This window comes from Budorcas taxicolor, chromosome 12 (assembly GCF_023091745.1).
Source record: "Budorcas taxicolor isolate Tak-1 chromosome 12, Takin1.1, whole genome shotgun sequence".
Lineage (NCBI taxonomy): Eukaryota > Metazoa > Chordata > Mammalia > Artiodactyla > Bovidae > Budorcas > Budorcas taxicolor.
Window position 1 is genome coordinate 30546797 of NC_068921.1, and position 19490 is coordinate 30566286.

General features: G+C 38.6%; 1 protein-coding gene across 5 annotated transcripts in view; it reads left to right on the forward strand.

The window, feature by feature from the left end:
* Positions 1-19490, forward strand: part of KATNAL1 (katanin catalytic subunit A1 like 1) — a 54394-nt gene that overhangs the window by 32578 nt on the left and 2326 nt on the right. For 3 of the 5 annotated variants that reach the window (XM_052650011.1, XM_052650012.1, XM_052650013.1), the window contains exons 5-11: positions 2146-2273; positions 2663-2768; positions 6187-6345; positions 7065-7191; positions 9209-9343; positions 15053-15179; positions 16317-17209. In XM_052650011.1, coding sequence (XP_052505971.1) covers positions 2146-2273; positions 2663-2768; positions 6187-6345; positions 7065-7191; positions 9209-9343; positions 15053-15179; positions 16317-16515 — 981 coding nt within the window. In that variant the 3' untranslated portion in view covers positions 16516-17209. Of the gene's footprint in view, positions 1-2145; positions 2274-2662; positions 2769-6186; positions 6346-7064; positions 7192-9208; positions 9344-15052; positions 15180-16316; positions 17352-19490 lie in introns of those variants that run through there. The other 2 variants (XM_052650014.1, XM_052650015.1) reach the window with 2 other exon arrangements.

Genomic DNA, 19490 nt, shown 5'->3' on the forward strand with positions numbered 1-19490 from the left:
CACTTCACAGTTTATGTGTGTTTGGCATTTACTTGTTAACTTTCTGCCAGTAATCTATCAGATAATCTTATTTTCATGCACTGATCTTACACTGAAGGCATAGTAGAATGTCTTGGACATAGATAGTCATATATTTATTTTTCTTAAAATCCTGTGCTTCCTGTTGCTTCCAGACAAGTGTACACCTTTTACTTTCCCTTGATAGTGTTTATTAAATCCTCCCCACCACTTGGATATTCATATTAAAATGACTCTCTGCCTATATTTTTTAATATTTTTTTGGTAAGTCTCAAATTACAATGTCATATCAAAGCTTGTTAAATCCCAGATATATCAGTTTCTGTTTTTCACTCTCTGGTTGATTTATTTTTAGAAGAGTTTTAAAAACGATTACAGAGTGTTCGCAGTGATATGTTTGAGTGTGACTAGCCTTGGCCCATCTTTATTATAAAATATGTTCTAGGCTGAGCTAATTTTAAATTTGTTGACATTATCTTTGTTGTGTAAGCATGCCAGAAATTTACTCCTTTTAAGTGTCAATATTGGGATCCATCATCTGAAGTATAAGAATCTTCCTAAAAATTCAGTTTCATATCATGCTAACCAGAGACAGTAAATTATTCATTTTGGAGTCAAGTTACCAGAGTACTGTTTGGTCATTTACCCAGCGACTTAAAGAACTGGAGAGTCTGCCCACAGGGAGCCATTTAGTTCTCTCTGCACTTAGGATTTCTAGTTTATGGTCTATCTCAGATGGAGTGTGGTAGGCGAGGTTCATCCTGTTCTCTCTCTTCAGATTGAAGCTCAGGAAATTGATTAGTGTTTGGACCATTTTTCCTTCATTTTTGCCTTAACAGTAACTGTGGGGCTGAAGCTCCAGGGAGGTGCTTGGCTCTGTCTGCTAAAGTAGTTCTAGTGGTTGAACTGTCTCTGGCAGCTGAGCACATCTCATTTAAAGCTCTTCAGAGCTGAGTAAATGTTGGCAGAACCCCATAGAAACCATAGCATGTAATTCTTTTTTTTTTTTTTTCAAGCTAGTGTGTTATTAAATAAAGAATTTGGGGTAAAGTATATTGCTTTAATGACCCTAATGATACTATTTTAAAAGGTCCTTTTATCTTTGTCATTATAGTGACTTTATGATGTGGTCCAAGGACCTTACTAGGAAGAAACCCTGAACCCTGAGTGGGTACTTACACTGAGTGGGAGAAAGTTTTGTAAGCTGCAGTTCAGCGTCCCGTCTCTCCTCATCTGCAGCCTCTTAGATGCATAGGAGAATGTAATAGTTCTGCCATATGTAACCTACTCTCTTTTTTTTTTTAATGACATATATTTGATATATAATGTTGTGTTTCAGGTGTATGGAGCAGTGATTCAGGTATAGATATTTATTTATATATATATTTTTTTTCAGATTCTTTTTCCTTATAGGTTACTATAAAATACTGAGTATTGTTCTCTGTGCTAGTAGGTCCTTGTTGGTTACCTATTTTATATATAGTAGTGTGTATATGTTAACCACATCTTCCTAATTTATCCCTTCCTGCGCCTTTAAGCTGCTTTTAAGCTTTAAAATGACCCTGGCAGGCATGAGGTGGTCTGATGTTGTGAAAAAGCATGAGTTTGGGGAGTCAGGAAAATCTGAGTTAAAATCTATACTCAGACGTTTAGTAATTGTGAACTTAATTAACTTTCTGAGCCCCAGTTCCTTATCTGTAAAAACAGGGTAATAATACAACCTTACCTTTAGGGTTGTTGTATTAAACAAGATAATATATTTGAGATTTCTTGCTGTGCTGTAGGTTTGCAGTAAGTTGGTTTTTTCTTCCTCTGTATTAATGCTTGAAATATTTTCTAGTAGTGGCAGAAATCCCTAGCAACCCCAAGTTTAGAGATATCAAGCTTGTTTAGTCTTAATGTGCACCTGTCCCCTCAAGGATGTAAATTTGAAGTATTCTCTAAGGTTGGCCAGTTCATCTATTGCTGATGAATTAAAACGGGGAGGATGGCCTTGGGGGTAATTAGAAAACACTATTAAAAAAAAAAATAAGCCATTTAAAATAGTTCCACTGGAGTATTTTGAAAGTTTAATGATGTTAATTAAAACTATCTTGTTATTGATGTTTTTTTTACACTTGTCCCCAGGGAAGGAAAAATATGCAAGATGGTACAAGTGATGGTGAAATTCCAAAATTTGATGGTGCCGCATATGATAAGGACCTGGTAGAAGCCCTTGAGAGAGACATCGTCTCCAGGAACCCAAGTGTTCACTGGTGAGTCGGTTATGTTCTTGACTCACAGCTGCGGAGAAGGCTGTAGGTTGGCTTGGTGTGTCTTGTCTTGCTATCCATTCACCTCCTGATTATGACTTCACCCATAATATGAGTGTGCAGACTTGGCAGAACAATTGTTCTTTCAGAATACAGCCAAGACATTTTCATGTTAATTCGATGTTGACGTAACCAACAAAGGTTGTTAATTGAATAATGTCCTGATTTATAACTGTAGTATGTTTTCACTGATGATTTTATACAGTAAAAATTAGAATACTGTTCTTCCTATAAGAATAATTTCCTAAGTGAAAAACAATTCAAAGAGCTGCTTTTGACCATAAATCAAAGGTGACCCCGAATAAGCATTAAACGTGGCTGTTCTTCCAAAGGGATGACATAGCAGATCTGGAAGAAGCTAAGAAGTTGCTGAGGGAAGCTGTCGTCCTTCCCATGTGGATGCCTGACTTTTTCAAAGGGATTAGAAGGCCGTGGAAGGTGAGAATTTATTAAAATAATACAGGCATAAAACTGCAGCTTGCATGATAAAGAAAGCCAGCGTTGTAGTTTCCTTATGCATTTATTAACATGGTCTGTAAAGGTTGAGGGAGGCTGGTGTGTACCTCAGGCACCTGGATAAGGATTTGTGGTTGAGATGCTGCCTCTGCCTGGCAGAAGAGGGGTTGGGAGTGTTGATGCTGTCATCTTTAAAGTCACTTTCCTCAGGGGCGCTGAGCTGGAGACGAGTTTTGAGAATTTTCCAGGTGTCTCTTTCTGTAATGGAAAGTTAGCAAGCAAATTAAATAGTAATAGTACATAGTCATAGAATAAGTGTTTCATCAAATAAATATCTTTTTAAAAGCTGATCTGTTTCTCAGTAATTAATTATTTTGATCACTTCATCTAGGCCAGGTATAAATTCTGAGAGGTAATGAGGATGTTTAGATCTTTCTAGCTTGCCCTGTGCTTTATAGTCTAAAGCCTGCCCAGGACTCGTGCCTCCTAAGTTCAGTGCTTTCATTCCAGTGTTTTAAAAAAGCCCTTACAACAGCTGCTGCCGGAACTGTTTTTGGTCTTAGCCATAGGCAGAGTCTTGCTTTGCTCTGACTGGCAGAATGAAATAAAAGCGTGATCTTACTTTGCCCCTTCTAGATTAGCTGGAAGGTCTTTTATGTTCTCAGTACCTTCTCCTTGTTTGTGCCCAAAAGGAGAAAGGAGGAGAAATTGTGTGTTTATATCATGGTATTTTGATTGCCTCTCACAACTTAAAAGCTTCTATAGACTGTTTGTTTTCAGTTTAGTTCAGTTGCTCAGTCGTGTCCGACTCTTTGCAACCCCATGGACTGCAGCACACCAGGCCTCCCTCTCCATTGCCAGCTCCCAGAGTTTACTCAAACTCATGTCTATTGAGTCGGTGATGCCATCCAACCATCTCATCCTCGGTCGTCCCCTTCTCCTCCTGCCTTTAGTCTTTCCCAGCATCAGGGTATTTTCCAGTGAGTCAGCTTTTTGCATCAGGTGGCCAAAGTATTGGAGTTTCAGCTTCAACATCAGTCCTTCCAATGAATATTCAGGACTGATCTCCTTTAGGATGGACTGGTTGGATCTCTTTGCAGTCCAAGGGACTTTCAAGAGTCTTCTCCAACACCACAGTTCAAAAGCATCAATTCTTCGGCACTCAGCTTTCTTTATAGTTCAACTCTCACATCCATACTACTGGAAATCCCAGAGCTTTGACTAGACAGACCTTTGTTGGTGAAGTAATGTCTCTGTTTTTAATATGCTGTCTAGCTTGGTCATAACTTTCCTTCTAAGGAGTAAGCATCTTTTAATTTCATGGCTGCAATCACCATCTGCAGTGATTTTGGAGCTCAAAAAAATAAAGTCAGCCACTGTTTCCCCATCTATTTGCCATGAAGTGATGGAACCAGATGCCATGATCTTAGTTTTCTGAATGTTGAGCTTTAAGCCAACTTTTTCACTCTCCTCTTTCACTCTCCTCAAGAGGCTGTTTAGTTCTTTTTCACTTTCTGCCATAGGGTGGTGTCATCTGCATATCCAAGGTTATTGATATTTCTCCTGGCAATCTTGATTCCAGCTTGTGCTTGTAATATCTATTTGTTATAGGTATCTATCTATTTGTTTTAGATATAGATATCTATTTGTTACAGATATTACTAATTTAGGGAACATAGTACCATAAATTTCCCCCTTTATAATAACTTTAAAAATAATGTTTAAAAGAAATAATAAGGCCTTCATAAAATAGGTATTTAAAGGGGTTTTAAAACACCTGGAATGGTAGGTGTATCCTCCCTAGCATGACAAGTCCTGTGTCCTAGAACCAGCCTGGGGAGGAATAGTTTCAGGGAGAAGGGAGTGAATGGGTATTGGCATCAAAGGTCAGAGGGAGAAGAGAAGCTGTGAGTTAAAAAGTGGCCATTGGGTTAGTCAGAGAGGTATCTTTAGTGAAGCAGTGGAGGCAGAAGTCAGATTGTAGCTCATGAAGAAACAGTAAGCGTGAAACATTTCTTTAAGAAGCTTGGCCAGGAAGGGAAAGGGAGAGGCAGATAGTCATTAGAGGATCTGTAGGGTCAAGTGAAGGCTCTCATTTTTCAGATAAATAGGCGAGGAGATACAGGGAAGAGAGGAGGCAGCTGACGGAGTGGCGTCACGAGGAGGTGGCGTGTTTGAATGCTGTCCTGTATCTGTGAGCTGTGTTTGTGCACAGATGCTGCTACTGGAGATCATCTGGTTGTGGCCGTGTTAGTGACATTACGAGAACTGAGAGGGCATTAAGAGGACAGCGGAAAGAGAAACAGGGCCTTTTTTGTAGCTGTGCCTGTACCATTAGTTGTCTTTACAGTTTTTGAAATATTAGTCTCACATATAGTTAAAGGTTTCTTGCAAAGCAAAAAAAATTTTTTATAAAACTAGTGTTTTCAATCCTACTGATCCCTTGTTGTCCTGGGTATCAAAATTCCATAGCTAGAAGCAGGTTTGGACAGTTTCTGAATTTAGAGTTTATGAAACTTTGCTATGCACATAGTTTTCAAAGTTTAACTCCTCCAAAGCTTATTGACAGATGGCTCAGAATTCATCTTAAGATCACCAACTATTATGCCAAAAAAATGTAGTGTTAAGTATATATCTGAACTCTCATTGAAAATGTTAGAAGAAAATGGTAAGTATTTAAAAATCTTCCAGTCTTCAGGACTGGAAGATTAGTGTTCTTAGATAATTTGTATTCCTTGATTTATTTTTATAGAATATTTCTGTTTAATTGCCCTCAAAGGTGAGAAATAATATTTAGATTTTAGTCTATGTTATATTTGGCTTTTTCATTACTAACAGTGTTTTATGTAAACTATTAACTGTCCAGCACAGTTAAAATGCTGGCTAATTTGATTGTTTAAATCACCACTAGATTTTAGCTACCTTATAAGCTGATAAATGGATCTTTATTTCTGACTGAAAGTATATATTGTGTGTTGTGGAAGATAGGTTTTGTGCGTAAGGAGGGCAGAGGATATATACTTCTGCTCCATGTGGTAGAAAATGTCATCTGTTTTCATTGCTTAAACAGAGCAGTTAGTCCTAAGCTGTGCCCAAGACCATCCATGTTTGTCTTCTGCCAGGGCCTCTCCAGATGTCCCAGGCAATTCCTTGTTGTCTGAGCCCATTGTTAGCCCAGCTCTGAGTACCTCTGATACCTTTGAGACATTCTGTGAAGCGAATCATCATTTCAGTTTTTTCTGTCTATAAAATGAAACATGTCAAATGCACCATGATTTTACAGTGACAGTTGAACTTCTCTTTTGATGGGAAGAGTTTCATGTACATTATTAGCTGATGATATTTTATAAGAAAGTATTTCAATCTGATAACTCACTTAGTACATCCTTTGGAATTCCAGGGAGTGCTGATGGTTGGGCCCCCGGGCACTGGTAAGACCATGCTGGCTAAAGCCGTGGCCACTGAGTGCGGCACGACCTTCTTCAACGTCTCCTCCTCCACGCTGACGTCGAAATATAGAGGCGAGTCTGAGAAGCTGGTTCGTCTGTTGTTTGAAATGGTGAGTGATGATGTGTTTGGATTTCAGGGTCCTGTTTGTATAGGCACATGGTATCCCTGTTACCTAGATCCATTCACCTAGGTGTCTTTTTAAAAAAGGCCAAGTGTCGTTGTTTCAGAGTTCTCGACACTGGTAAGACATGGGGTGGTGAGTTTTGTGGAGTGGCTCATGTGTCTTCAGCTTGCATTCCTCCCTGAGGTTGAAGCTCTGTGGCATCCCATCCAGGCAGGGTAGAAGAGACTTGGGAAACGTATGTAGTTTGCAGGATATTTCTGGCTCTCTAATGAGCTGATTAAGCAGAAGTATATTTTAATATATATTTTGAAAACCAGTTAGGAATTGATCCGTCATTAAAGTTTGTTCCTTTTTCATAAACATTTGCAATAGTTACTTAGAAATGTATATTTGAGGATACATTGATGATTTATCTTTAGGAGCGTTTTGTATTATGGAAATTTTCAAACACAGAAGTAGAGAGATAGGACCATGAATCCTCGTGTATCTGTCACCTGACTTTACCAACCATATAACTTATCTTTTATTTTTAGGATTTTCCTTTTTTTGATATGATTAACATATCAGTAACCAAAGAGTGGCATTAAAGCAGTGAGAAATTTCTGCTCTTTTTTACTGTTGTTTTAGATGGAGGAAAATGGCATTTTAGAAATTCAGTTTATTTTATGAGATCATTAAATGATCTTTCAAATATTTTCACAAAGGCTAGGTTTTACGCCCCGACCACGATCTTCATCGATGAGATAGATTCTATCTGCAGTCGAAGAGGAACCTCTGATGAACATGAGGCAAGTCGCAGAGTCAAGTCTGAGCTGCTCATTCAGATGGATGGTAATTGATACTTAATTAATGCCTCAAAACTATTCTAGTTCCTTTTTGAATTTTGTATAGATTGATTTTTTTGGAAATTCTCAGTGAATGGACCAGAAGACCACTGGAGTTTATTTGTTCATCCACCCAATTGTTCGTTTCTTCATGCACTCAGGAGGCGTCTGCTGCATACTTGTACAGTTTCAGGTTCTGAGGTTACAAAGAAAAGGAATGTCATGGCCTTCAAGGGGCTTACTGTTCAGAGATGTGGTCCAGGGTCCCAGAGGTCTTTAAAACTCCTAAAAGGTGTGCACATGCTGAACTATTTTCATAGTAATATCAAGATGTTACGTACTTTTTTCACTCTCATTCTTTTGTAAGTTAAACAGTGGAGACTTTCAGAGGGTATAAGACATGTAGAATATCACAGTAGGTGACAGGCTGAAGCAGATATGAGAATCCACCTCTTCTCTGTTGAGTCATACATTAGAGATTTGCAGAAATGCAAAAAAAAAAAGCCAAAAAAAAAAAAAAAGCCAGCCTTCTTACTAATTTTTTTTGGTTTTAAAAAAGTTATTTTTCATAAAATGTGTTAATTATGTTAATAAATAATGTATTTTTATTGTTAAAATGAATTAATTTTTTTAAGTCTCAGTATTAGTTTTTAATAAGTGTTGAATATTGATATACTCCACACACACAAAAACTCTTTGAAGCTCAGTAATCTTCAAAGGTGTGAAAAGGATTCTGGGGCCAAAAAGTTTGAGAACCACTGTTATAGCTGAGAAGCAGGCACTTCATAGACAATTATAATATATCGCTAGTTCTATAGTAGAACTAAACTCTGAGTGTAGTGAAAACACAGTAGGAGGGGTACCACCCAGACGAAGGGAGTCACAGAAGGGAATAGCCAAGGGGCTTTGAAGTATTGACAGAAGTTATTCAGATTAAGAAGGAAAGGCTTTGGGGAGCAATTGGAGGAAGAGAGTAATGGGCCCAGAGCTACTGTTTAGAGATATGTGACTCTGATTGCCAGGCACTGTAAGAGGTATAAAATAATTCAGTACTAGGAGGCCCTTCCCTCAGTGAGTTTACCATTTTTGTGTCTGTTGAAGTATAAAAGAAAGGAATGTCTGTGTTGTATTTTTTTGCAAGGAGGGATATGGAGCAAAACACACAAAACATTTAAAAACATCACCAAATACAAATTTAGTAGCTGAATTTTATTGCTGGGTATTTGTGACCATTAGTTGGACAGCTTAACTCTTTATAATAATGATTGAAATAAGAGTTTAGTAATTTATTAAGGAAATACCATTGAATTAAGTTGTTTTAATCTACTACTTTGTTATATCAGACTCAAAATTCATATCAATAAAGTTTGTGAGTTTTTGATAATTTTTTTTGTTTATTGTTTATTTTCCAGAGTTTCCATTCTGTAAACCTGGTTTTTTGTTCTAAGATTTTAATTCTGAGAAGATAGACCCTGTGTACATATATTTGGTTTTGTGTAAAAAGAAATGGTTATTTTCAGTTACAATTGATTATTACATTCATTCTTAAATTTCTTTTTTCTCAGTCACTTATATATTAGAAGGCCAAAATTATTGCAGTATAATGTCTCTCAAAATTATGATTGCATGCTAGTATTAAATAAATGTGAACCCTATTCTGTTCTCCTTTTTGAGAAAAACAGTAATAACTAAAAAATTCATGATTTAAAAAAAAATAAAGTGGTAAAACAGCATAATCTCCCTTGCCTCCTCTTTGCAGAGGAAAAACACACAAAAAAGATTACAGAAAAAAATTAGGTTTTGTTATCAGATTAGACTTCTGCAATAGACTATGGGAATTCTTCTACCTCTTTGTCTTCTCTGTGGATCTGTCTGGTTTCTGACACCACACAGGTGAGAAGGACCACATCATGTTTGTCACTGAGCCTCCCACCAAGCCTATAGCTGATGCTTAGAAGTACTGGTTGAATGGAAGAATAAGGGACTGTAAGAATAATGCTCTTCTTTACCCTTGTTGTCCATAGGAGTCGGAGGGGCTTTGGAGAATGATGATCCTTCCAAAATGGTCATGGTATTGGCTGCCACTAATTTCCCATGGGACATTGATGAAGCATTGCGGAGGAGATTAGAAAAAAGGATATATATACCTCTGCCAACAGGTATGATGCCTTCCTTTTCTTCTATTTTGATCTTTCTTTTACTCCATGTTACCTTTCTCTGTTTCTCTAAGTCCTCATTCTTTTGGCATCCTGCTTATAGAAGTTTATAAATAAACAATTTGCTATTTTGGAGACAGAGGCTACAGTGAAGTTTCTTACATTCAGGGTGGTGGTGTTTTTTTCCCCCATGGAACATATTTTATTTTATGGAACACTAATACAACCCTGTTAGGTAGGGAGTGTTGATCCCACTTCACAGCTGACCAGTGTTCCCGAGGTCCCAGACCCAGATGTAATAGCTGATATTTGTGTGCTTATACTATGCTCTCTGCTGTCTTAGCTCCTCGATGTACTTACCCAGTACTCCTGTGTGAGAGAAAATATATAGTTAGAAAGATAATTGATGACAGAAATTTTATAAACTGCTGAGGAAAGCTTAGCTTGTGGGGAAAGATACGAGTTGATGGTACGAAGGCATAGATTCAGCTTTCTTTGAAATATTGGAGAACATAGAGCTGGTTGACTATTGAGATATTTTTTTCCTAAACTAATTTTCCTGTATGAAAAGGTTATGTCCATCGTGGGTAATGGCTTGTAGGTGCTTCTCTTTGCTCACTACTAGTCTGAACATGTGTACCTCGTGACTATAGGACTGGAGAAATTGCTTTCTCCTCAAGGGCTCCCAAACGAAGACTCGTAATCAGAACTCCACTATTTCTGACTTCTTCCATCCGTGTTAATTAATTTCACAGGTGTTTGTTTAGCTCTTTCCTATTTGAAGGACATTTATTATTAGGGATTACTAGGTATCGTGTCAGTATAAAGATGTGTGACCCTTGTCCTCAGAGTGTTCCTGTATGGTTGGAAGGGAGCCATACATCTACCCAGTTTAACTGCAGTGAAACCAGGGAGTGCGTGATACTGGGGTTGCGCAGTCTTTTGGGGTGGAAATGAAGAATAATAAATTCTGACCGAGGTGCTGAGGGGAGAGGAAGTTGCATTTTTCACTGAATTTCCATAGAGAAGGATGGAAACAGAGGCATGGCTGCTTGAAAATTAGTAGACAGCTATTGTGGGATAATCTGGTGGGATAGAAGGGTGTGGAATCTGATGTGTAAAGGGCATGGAAGAGACAGAACCATAAAGAAATGTGGGAAGACAACAGGCCTGAAAGATCGGTTTAGAAATCTAGAGTAAAAGGAATGGAAAGAAAAGTAGATTTAGAAAGTTAAAAAAATTGAAGGACATTTTATGAACAAAATCTATGACATGAAAAGACGTTTTTAGTTGGAAAAGGCAAGAAGTACAGGAATGAAAATAGATAAAACAAGAAAAGCCACCCAAAAAGGCATATTGTAAGTTATGTAATTTACATAAAGAAATATGCAGATTTCTTTAAGATTGAGAGGCAATTAGAACTTCATGGCAAGGAAAGGCAGTGGATGGGTTACTCTTGCCATTGCAAACAGTCTTGTTTTGCTCACAGTGTGTGGCTCAGGAATTTGGATAGGGCACCGCAGGGGTGCTGTGTGTGTGTCCCCTCATGTCTGGGGTCACAGCTGGAAGGTCAGCAGAGGAGGTGACTCCATGCTGGAGCCTGACTTATCTGGAATGTCTCCACCTGGGGCGGAGGCCTGGGGCCTCAGGTGGAGCACCTCTGTGTGTTACTCGGGGTTATTCCACGTGGCCCGGGCTTGTTCAGGCATGGCGGCCTCAGCTGATCACGTTTCATACAGGGTAGCTCAGGGCCCCAGGTGTGATTGTTCCACTGGAAAAGGTCGACAGTGCAGTTTTTTTTGAGCTGGCCGTGGAGGTCAGGTAGTGTCACCTCTTGGTACCCTGGGTAGAAGCGTTTACAAGCCCACCCATTTTCAAGTGGAGGGGAATGAGACCACCAGTGGGTGGGGATGGACACCACAATGTACAAGTGCATGTGGGTGAGAGGCTGTCACACCATCTTGGTGACTACAGTCTGGCGTGGCCAACAGAAGGAGGAAGTCAGGTCACAGGCTTGGGTGGAGCTTGGCCACTCACTGAATACTTGATGCATTTGAATAACGGCAGCAACTCCTGTTGGCCTGACAACCGCCTTTCTCCAGCACCTTCATTTAGTTATGCTTTGCTTTTAGACTCAACACCCTAAACCACCAGGGCATCACAGAGTCTCTTAGACTCCAAATGATTCTAATTTCCTATCACATCAGGGTTAGAGCACTTCTTTTAAGCTCTCTTCTCAATACCTATCTTTCTTTTTTTGTGTCTGTTTGCATTTCTTAGTATTCTGTTGCACTTTTCTACTTACATTTTTTTCCACGCGTGCTTCTTCCTACCTTCATGTCATGGTTTACAGTGCTGTCATTTCCCAGGGTGTTTTCTCTCTTCCTTTCTATTTAAACTTTTTTGGTTTTTCTCAGTCAATGCAAACACACCAGTTCTTTGAGGTGTTCTTTGCCCTGGCCCCTCTCCCTGGTGGGCTCCACTCCCTTGGCCATTTCCTCTGTGTTGTCTGTCTCCCAGTTGGTCCTTTATAGAAGGGCTCTGGCTTTCTCTGTCTCCCTCTAGTCCTGTTTGTTGATTGACTGGGGGTGGTGGGACAATGACCACTTACTGCGTTCTGCCTATGGGCTGCGCCTTTCAGGTATTAGCTCATGGCGCGAGGCTTGTGAGGTCGCTTCTCTTCTCACCTTTCCTTGTCAGAGCCTGAAGCCCTGAGGGTTAGGTGTCCTCCCAGGGCAGCAGAGCTGGATGTGTGCCCGGCCCTGGAGCACATGCTGGTTACCCGCCCTGCTGGACGGCCTCGGATACTCGAGAAGAATTGTTACTACAAGTGTGTGATCCATCTGACAGTGTTTATTTAAATTTCAAATGTGTACTAACTTGGTCATGTAGCGTTGACAGTTTTTTATACTATTGTTACTACATTAACCCCTCATTAAATCCTTTTACAATGTTATTAAGTATCATTAATTGGGTTTTATAGAGATGATAAATCCTACGTAGACTCTTCTAACAAATCACGGATAGAACCAGTGTCAGAAGTTACTTTCCCCACGTCATGGTCACTGGGGGAGAGGAGCACGCTGCCTACTGAGCTTCAGGCCCTCACGTAGGAGCAGGCTTAGGCCCCAGAGTTCCTTGAAGTTGGCTGTTGGGAGTTTTATTTCTGTGGAAGAACACGTTAGGTTAAACTCAGTGTTTTAAGTTCTTAGCTCAGGCCACAGTAAAACATTCTGGTTTACAAACACAGTGATGTTCTAGTACTGGGACTAAAAGAGCAAAGTGATGTTCATTCACTAACATCCACCTGCTGTGTGTGGAGTGCTACCAACTGCCTTGGAGCCTAGAGTTGCAACCTAAGAGTTTAGCGGGGACACAGTTCAGCCCATAATATCCATTATGTGGTCATACCGCAATTCCCCATCATGTTATTTGATGGATGTTAATGCTTATTTCCAGGTTTAGGCTGCTGTGCTGCTCTGAATGTTCTTCTATATGCTGTAGTGGTGCCAGTGCCTAAGTTTCCTTAGGCCATGATGGAGCATTCCGTCCTAGGAGCGAATTGCTGGGTCGTGTAACATAGCTGAAACATCAGCAGATAAATCCAGTCTGTCTTCCAAAGTGGTTGCTCTGTGTACACTCCTCCCAGCAGCATATGAGAGCTCCCATAGTGTACATTTCTCCATTGCCTAGTCTTGTCAGACCTCTAAATGTGTACCAGTGCTTATTGTGGTTTACTTTGTCTTTCCTTTACTATTAAGGAACTTGAACATCTTTTCCTTTATTGATTGGCCATTTGGATTTTGTGATACATGTGTTCAAGTTTTTTGCCCATTTTTCTATTAGGTGGTCCGACTTTTTCATACTGATTTGTAGGAATTCTTTAACTATTTTAGATATAAGTTTTCTGTTTAGTCTGTTGTAAGTATTTCTCAAACTCTGTAGATTGTGTGTTTTCACCGAGTTTATAAGCCATGTCTTTTGATAAACAGGAGTTTCTGATTTTAATATGGTCAGTTTATTAGTCTTTTTGTTTGTAATCGATTTCTTTTATGTCTTATGAATACTTACTCTGAGGTCATTAGGATAGATTCCTGCTTTATCTTCTGAAATGCTTATGAATTTGCATCTTATATTTAGATCAGTAATACATCTGGCACTGATTTTTATGTATGGTGAGGTATGACCCAATTTCATTTTTTCCTTCTGTGAATAGTCACTTCTGGTGTCATTTATTGAGAAGACACCTTTTTCTCCCACTGCCTGAATCAGGTGTCCACACTGTATGCCCTGCTCTGCTTCTGGGCTTCCTGTTCTCTATCCTGGATCTGCTCGTCTGCCTCTGCAGGAGTGTTACAGAGATTTGAATCTTATTGCTCTGTAGTAGAGCAGTTCCTCCCACCTTGCCTTTTTTCTTCCAGAGTGTCTTGGTTATCCTTGGTTCTTTCCATTAACATTTTCATATCTATCTGCCTGTCAGGTTCAAATGTACCTGATGGAATGTTTTATTTGAATGCCTTAACTCTGTAAGATCATCTGCGGGAGAATTGTCAGTGTCATGAAAGACAGCACAAACAGAACAACACTGGGGAACTGTTTTAGACTGAAGAAAACTAAGGAGACAATAACTTAATGCCATCTGTAATTTAGGTCTTTAAGAAAGGAATGAAAGCCTGGGACAAATGTGGACATTTCAGTCTGGTTTGTGTATTAGATAATCCTCACGTACCAGTGTTAAATTTCCTGCTTAGTGAGATGATTGTATGGATAGCGTTGTTCCTAGGAGACACTGCTGAGTAATTTAAGGCAGTGTTGTGATGCCTCTAGCTCCTCACAGCTGATAAGGCAGGGGATTCAAGGAGAAGGCAAGGGCGTGATAACTGGGTGACAACTGGGGGATCTAAAGAAAGGTAGATGGCGTTCACTGATTCTGTTTTTACTTGAAAATTTTAAATTTTCAAAATAAAAATTGAGAGAACTAAATTTCATTTTGCCTATTAGAAAATAATAGCCACATCTGAACTAATTTTGCATCATTTTAGTGGACTGTATTAAGCAGATTTGCCACAAAAACTGGTGGTAAAACAGCAAGATTGGTTATATTAAAAAGTCTGTAGTTTGTTTCGGCTTACTTCATACACATTTTCAGTCACATTGGAACAATGAATGTCTGTGAGCTGGCTCTCCATTAAAAAAATATATATTAATAAGCGTTTTGTGCCAATTGCTGATTTCTAGGAAAAGAAAACTAGATTAAAAAAAAAATACCGATTAGAGTTCTAGAAAGCTTTCCTGTGTCATACTAGAAGATGAGGAGAGTAACTCAGGAATTATACTCCATGCACTCTAATTTCATAAAACTAGGCTAAATAAATTTTTGTTTTTACAAAAGCATTTCTGGTGCTAGAATGCTAATGTTTTTTATTTTTCATAAAGGATCTCAGACCCTTTGTTCTCATGGCAAGTGTCTTCACAATCTTTTAGGAAAACTCCGAGGTTTGTTTCAGTTATTAGTCATTGCAGCTAAGGCCCACAGGAAGTTACATGATTCCACGAGTCATGGGGTAATTCAGTAATTATCTGTGGACTCAGAGTTATTTACTCTTCTTTACATTAGACTCTGCTTCTTTTCCTGAATGTTAGTAGATGATTTCTTAACAAAATGGTTTTTAAAGTAAAATATCTAACAATAGCAAAAAAATCTTTTAACAGCAAAAGGAAGAACTGAGCTTCTGAAAATCAATCTTCGTGAAGTTGAGCTGGATCCAGATATTCAACTGGAAGATATAGCAGAGAAAATTGAGGGGTACTCTGGTGCTGATATAACTAACGTTTGCAGGTATTTTTTTTCTTTAATGATCTGTGACCTTTTTGTATTGGTTGTTTTCTGTGAAACTTCACTGGTCATTGTTAGATGAATAGTTACATAACAATATGTTCAACTTGTATAGCCTTTGATTTTTAAGAAATTGTTTTGCCTAACTTGGTAATAATAACTTCGACAACCTGAGATTATTTAGCCCTAAATTGGAGCCTCGCTACATCAACATAAAATAATATCATTTAGTTTGAGTTGGCATTATTTTACTACACACAGATGAAGAAAAGTGATCAATTTAATATATATATATGTAAATATCCCTTTCAGTTTAGTAACATAACTTTTAGACAGTTCACATCACTCAAGAGGATTTTTTTTAGTACTTTCCTGACAGCACTTAAATTGACATCAGTAAAAACTGTGATACCTATGTTATTCATTTTTTCTACGGTTACTTTTCTGTGTGCATCTAAGTTTAGTGGCACTCAGTAAGCTCATAATAGCTTCTACTATTACTGTAGTAAAATGTATAAAAATGTGAACTTTTGATTGGCTTGGCTGCCTGTTAGCTATCTTGTGAGCAGTCATTGTCTGCTTAACCTGCATAATTATTTACAAGTGATCAAATAGAGTTGAAAATAGGATCTGGAGAAGCCAGATTTTACTTCTTCACTTGCCCACAAATACTCCCTGTGGGGAACTCCATATCTACTGTGTGTACATATATTCATGCTCGAGGGAGAAAGGTTCTTGACTTTTCTTCCTCTGCTTAGATTATAGACAAACTGGCATAAGATTTAAGTTATCCTAACATTAGCCTTATATTTATTTCCAAGTCCACAATTCAGTATTTCATAATTCCCCTTCAGTTTCCTAGACTTTTGGGCTGTGTGTCAAGAGCAAGTGAGGGAAAAGAAAATTCAGCACCATCTGAGCCCAGCCTAGACTTTTAGGATTCACCAGCAGTCCCTTTTATGGTTAAGTCCTTAGCATCCTGTCTTCACCTTTCCTGAACCCTCAGAATGTCTCTGAAGTGGAAAATTCTGAGCGGCATTGTAAAAATGATCTTTTGAATGTGTTCCGTTAACTTTATCATAATTGATGTGTCTGAAACATTCACAGCAGTAAATTCTCATGATCCTGGTCTGTTTTTAGGGATGCATCCTTAATGGCCATGAGACGGAGAATCAATGGTCTCAGCCCAGAAGAGATCCGTGCCCTCTCTAAAGAGGAGCTTCAGATGCCTGTGACCAGAGGAGACTTTGAGCTGGCTCTTAGGAAAATCGCAAAGTCTGTCTCTGCAGCAGACTTAGAGAAATACGAAAAGTGGATGGCAGAATTTGGATCTGCTTGAGTTTCTGTCAGCTCTTTCATTTCTGGTATTTTTGTCTATAAAATGTGAAGAAATTCCAGCAATTTTTTTTTAAAAACAGGTTTAGAACTTTTCAAAGGAAAACAATTTAAAACCACAAAGAGTACACATGTAGATGAGAAATAAGAAAAGCCTACATAGAGAGCCTGACATTCACATATCCATGCGTTACTATTGCACACCCACACCAGAGTATGGAGGGCTGAAGAAAGTGACCCATGTGCTGTTATAGAAACTTGTTTGCAGAACATCTAGAAGAAACTGTTTCTGACTTTGCATTTTTTTTTTTCCTCTTCTTTGCTCTGAACATGAAGGACCTGTTTCTGTTGACTTTTAGCATCAAAACTGGGTTTGTGTCAGATCTGTTCCTTGTTGTGAAGAGTGATAGTTTTGGAATAAATAATGAATCTGCTAGTTAAACCTTCAGCATTCAGCCAGTACTGTTAGAGGCTGTTACACCGTTTGAATGTTTACCTTCCCTTCCCTCACCATTTCCTCTACTAGCTATTTAATCACTTATTGAGCTTTGTGGGGGTGTATAGCTTCATGCTTTGTGGTTTTTGAATCATCTTGCCAGGTGGCTCCTCTGGTCTGGAGTATTTTTGCTGGCAGTACTTCATATTGGAAGGGCGGGAAAAGTATCATGTTTGCATAAGACCTTCCTCTTCGTTCTAGACTTGTGAGTTTGTTTTCACTCTTCTTTCAATAAGTTCAACAGATCAGCCCTTGCTCTAACATTGTGTTTTGCTGAATTTGCCTTTCGTATTCTAAATAAATGCTTTGGTATTCTAAACAAGTCCACTCTCTTGTGGCTAATGCAAAACAAAGCAAACTCTTTATGGTTTTCTGGACAGCTTGTTTATTAACAAAACAGCATCATGCGTAATGAATGATGTTCAGTTGAATATTTAGAAACCATTCCTTGTCTAGGTTGAGTGCCTGTATGCACACTAAGGTTAGGTTAGAAATCAGCCTTGCTCATTCACTTCAGCAGGAATTAGACAAGAAGGAGGCCAGAAAAAGAGAGGCTGTGTATCTAGTTTTGAGTAGCCAAATGTTAGTTTTAAAAAATTGCGTTATTTTGACTGGGCAACCTATGCTTTGATAGTCAAGCTTTAAAAAAATTTGTATTGGATGGTATCCTGAATTTTCAATTTTAGACAGTAGCTAATAGTTTAACTAAAAATAATATAGCTTTTTTGACAGTTGAAGATAACTTAGCAACTTTCTTAGGAGCTTTTCCCCTACTAAGAACTATGTAATTTTTAGATAAGTCTGACTCTGACCTGCAGTATTCATCTGATGCTCTAAATCACCCTCGCCCTTTCCTCTGAGGCATAGATTAGAAAAGTTAAAATCATGAGATATCATGATTTTATTTTAATTGAATTAGTTCATCTTAATTCTTTTTATTCATGAACTTTTAAAATGAAGAAATAATCCCACTAACATAATCTTGCAGACTGTTGCCAGCCAGTAGCTTATTTTTTTTCATGAAGTCCTAGGGGTCATCATTAAAACCTTAGTGTTTTGATTGCCAAAAGTTTTGTATTGTTAGTTGACTAGTTAGACCATATTTCTAGATTTTATGTTATTTGTCTTGGCTTCTGTTTCAATTTTTCCTGACTTCTTCATGCATAATAACATGGTAATTGTGGTTTTTTAAAAGACTGTCAGTTGATTAGTTCCTGGGAGCTTGTCTTCACTGTGTTCTGTCAGTCGTGTGTGCTTTTTTACTTCCCTGGTTTCTCTGTCAGAGGATGGTGAATGCTTTGTATGTCTTAACCCCTTAAAGGATCCTGGCTCTAGCTAAGGAAAATGAAAGGCACCGTAACCTGTGTGTGCTTTGGAGAGAGAATATATAAAAGTTTTTCTCTCTTCAAATTTGCTTTAAAATTAGAACTGGAATCCATTTGCTTGAACAATACAGCTATTATAGACCTGGCTGTTTACAAGAACCATTTTTGCCATTTCCCAAGCTACATGTTTATTGTGAACATGTACACATGTAATTATGGAGAACCTGTAAACCTGTTACATGTTTACTGCAAACATTTTGCTTGCATAATTCCTTCGTTTTTAAAAGGAAATTAATATTCATGAAATGTGCCAGACAAATGGCTGAAACCTTCTATAAATCCAAGTAGAAAGTAGACGTTGGCGTCCCAGGTTTTGTCTTCTAGTGAGCAGCATCGTGAGCATTCCAGAATGACCAGATACATGCTGGGCTTGGACCTCTGCCTCCAGAAATGCCAGGACAGCTTGGAAGAAGTAGCATGCTATGTTCCAGCTGCCTGTGGGGGCTTTGTTTGGGCTCTGGAGATTGCACTTTTTATGATGTGATATTTGACTGTCAAAAAGTAGGCTGAAATCACTAATTATTCAAAAAAATGAGCAAGTGTCTGGTGAATCTACTGTAAACAAACATATAGCTGCTACACCAGGAAAAATACACCGCCCAGATTTTCAATATAATTGTCACTTTTCCACTTTGCTATGTGTAGGCTGACTCTTTGAAACATGACATTATTGATGCTGTAGGTTTTGAACAGCTTGAGTTTGTTTGAATTCCTTTCTGGGAGGTTTCTGTATACGCTGCTGAATCCATGATGAGAATCACAGATCAGCTGACACTGTTCTGTTTTTACTCTCCTGACCCCGAAGGACTTTGAGGTCCAGTGAAGGACGAGGCAGGCATTGCTTGTCCTGTGGGATTTGGCTCCTTCCGGGTTGTTTTGATCATTGAGTCTTGGCATAATAGATTCCCACACTTTCCTAGTTTCTCTTGTGAATTAGTAAGTCACCTTAGGGTATTTCCTGTGTGATAGGCATAGAATGCTAAGGGTAATTGCTGGCCTTTTCCAAGAAAGGGCCACTTAAACCACATAAGGAAGCAATGGTAATCATTCTTTTAACATTCGTTTTGTATCTTCTGTTCCATAACTGTTTTGATTGTA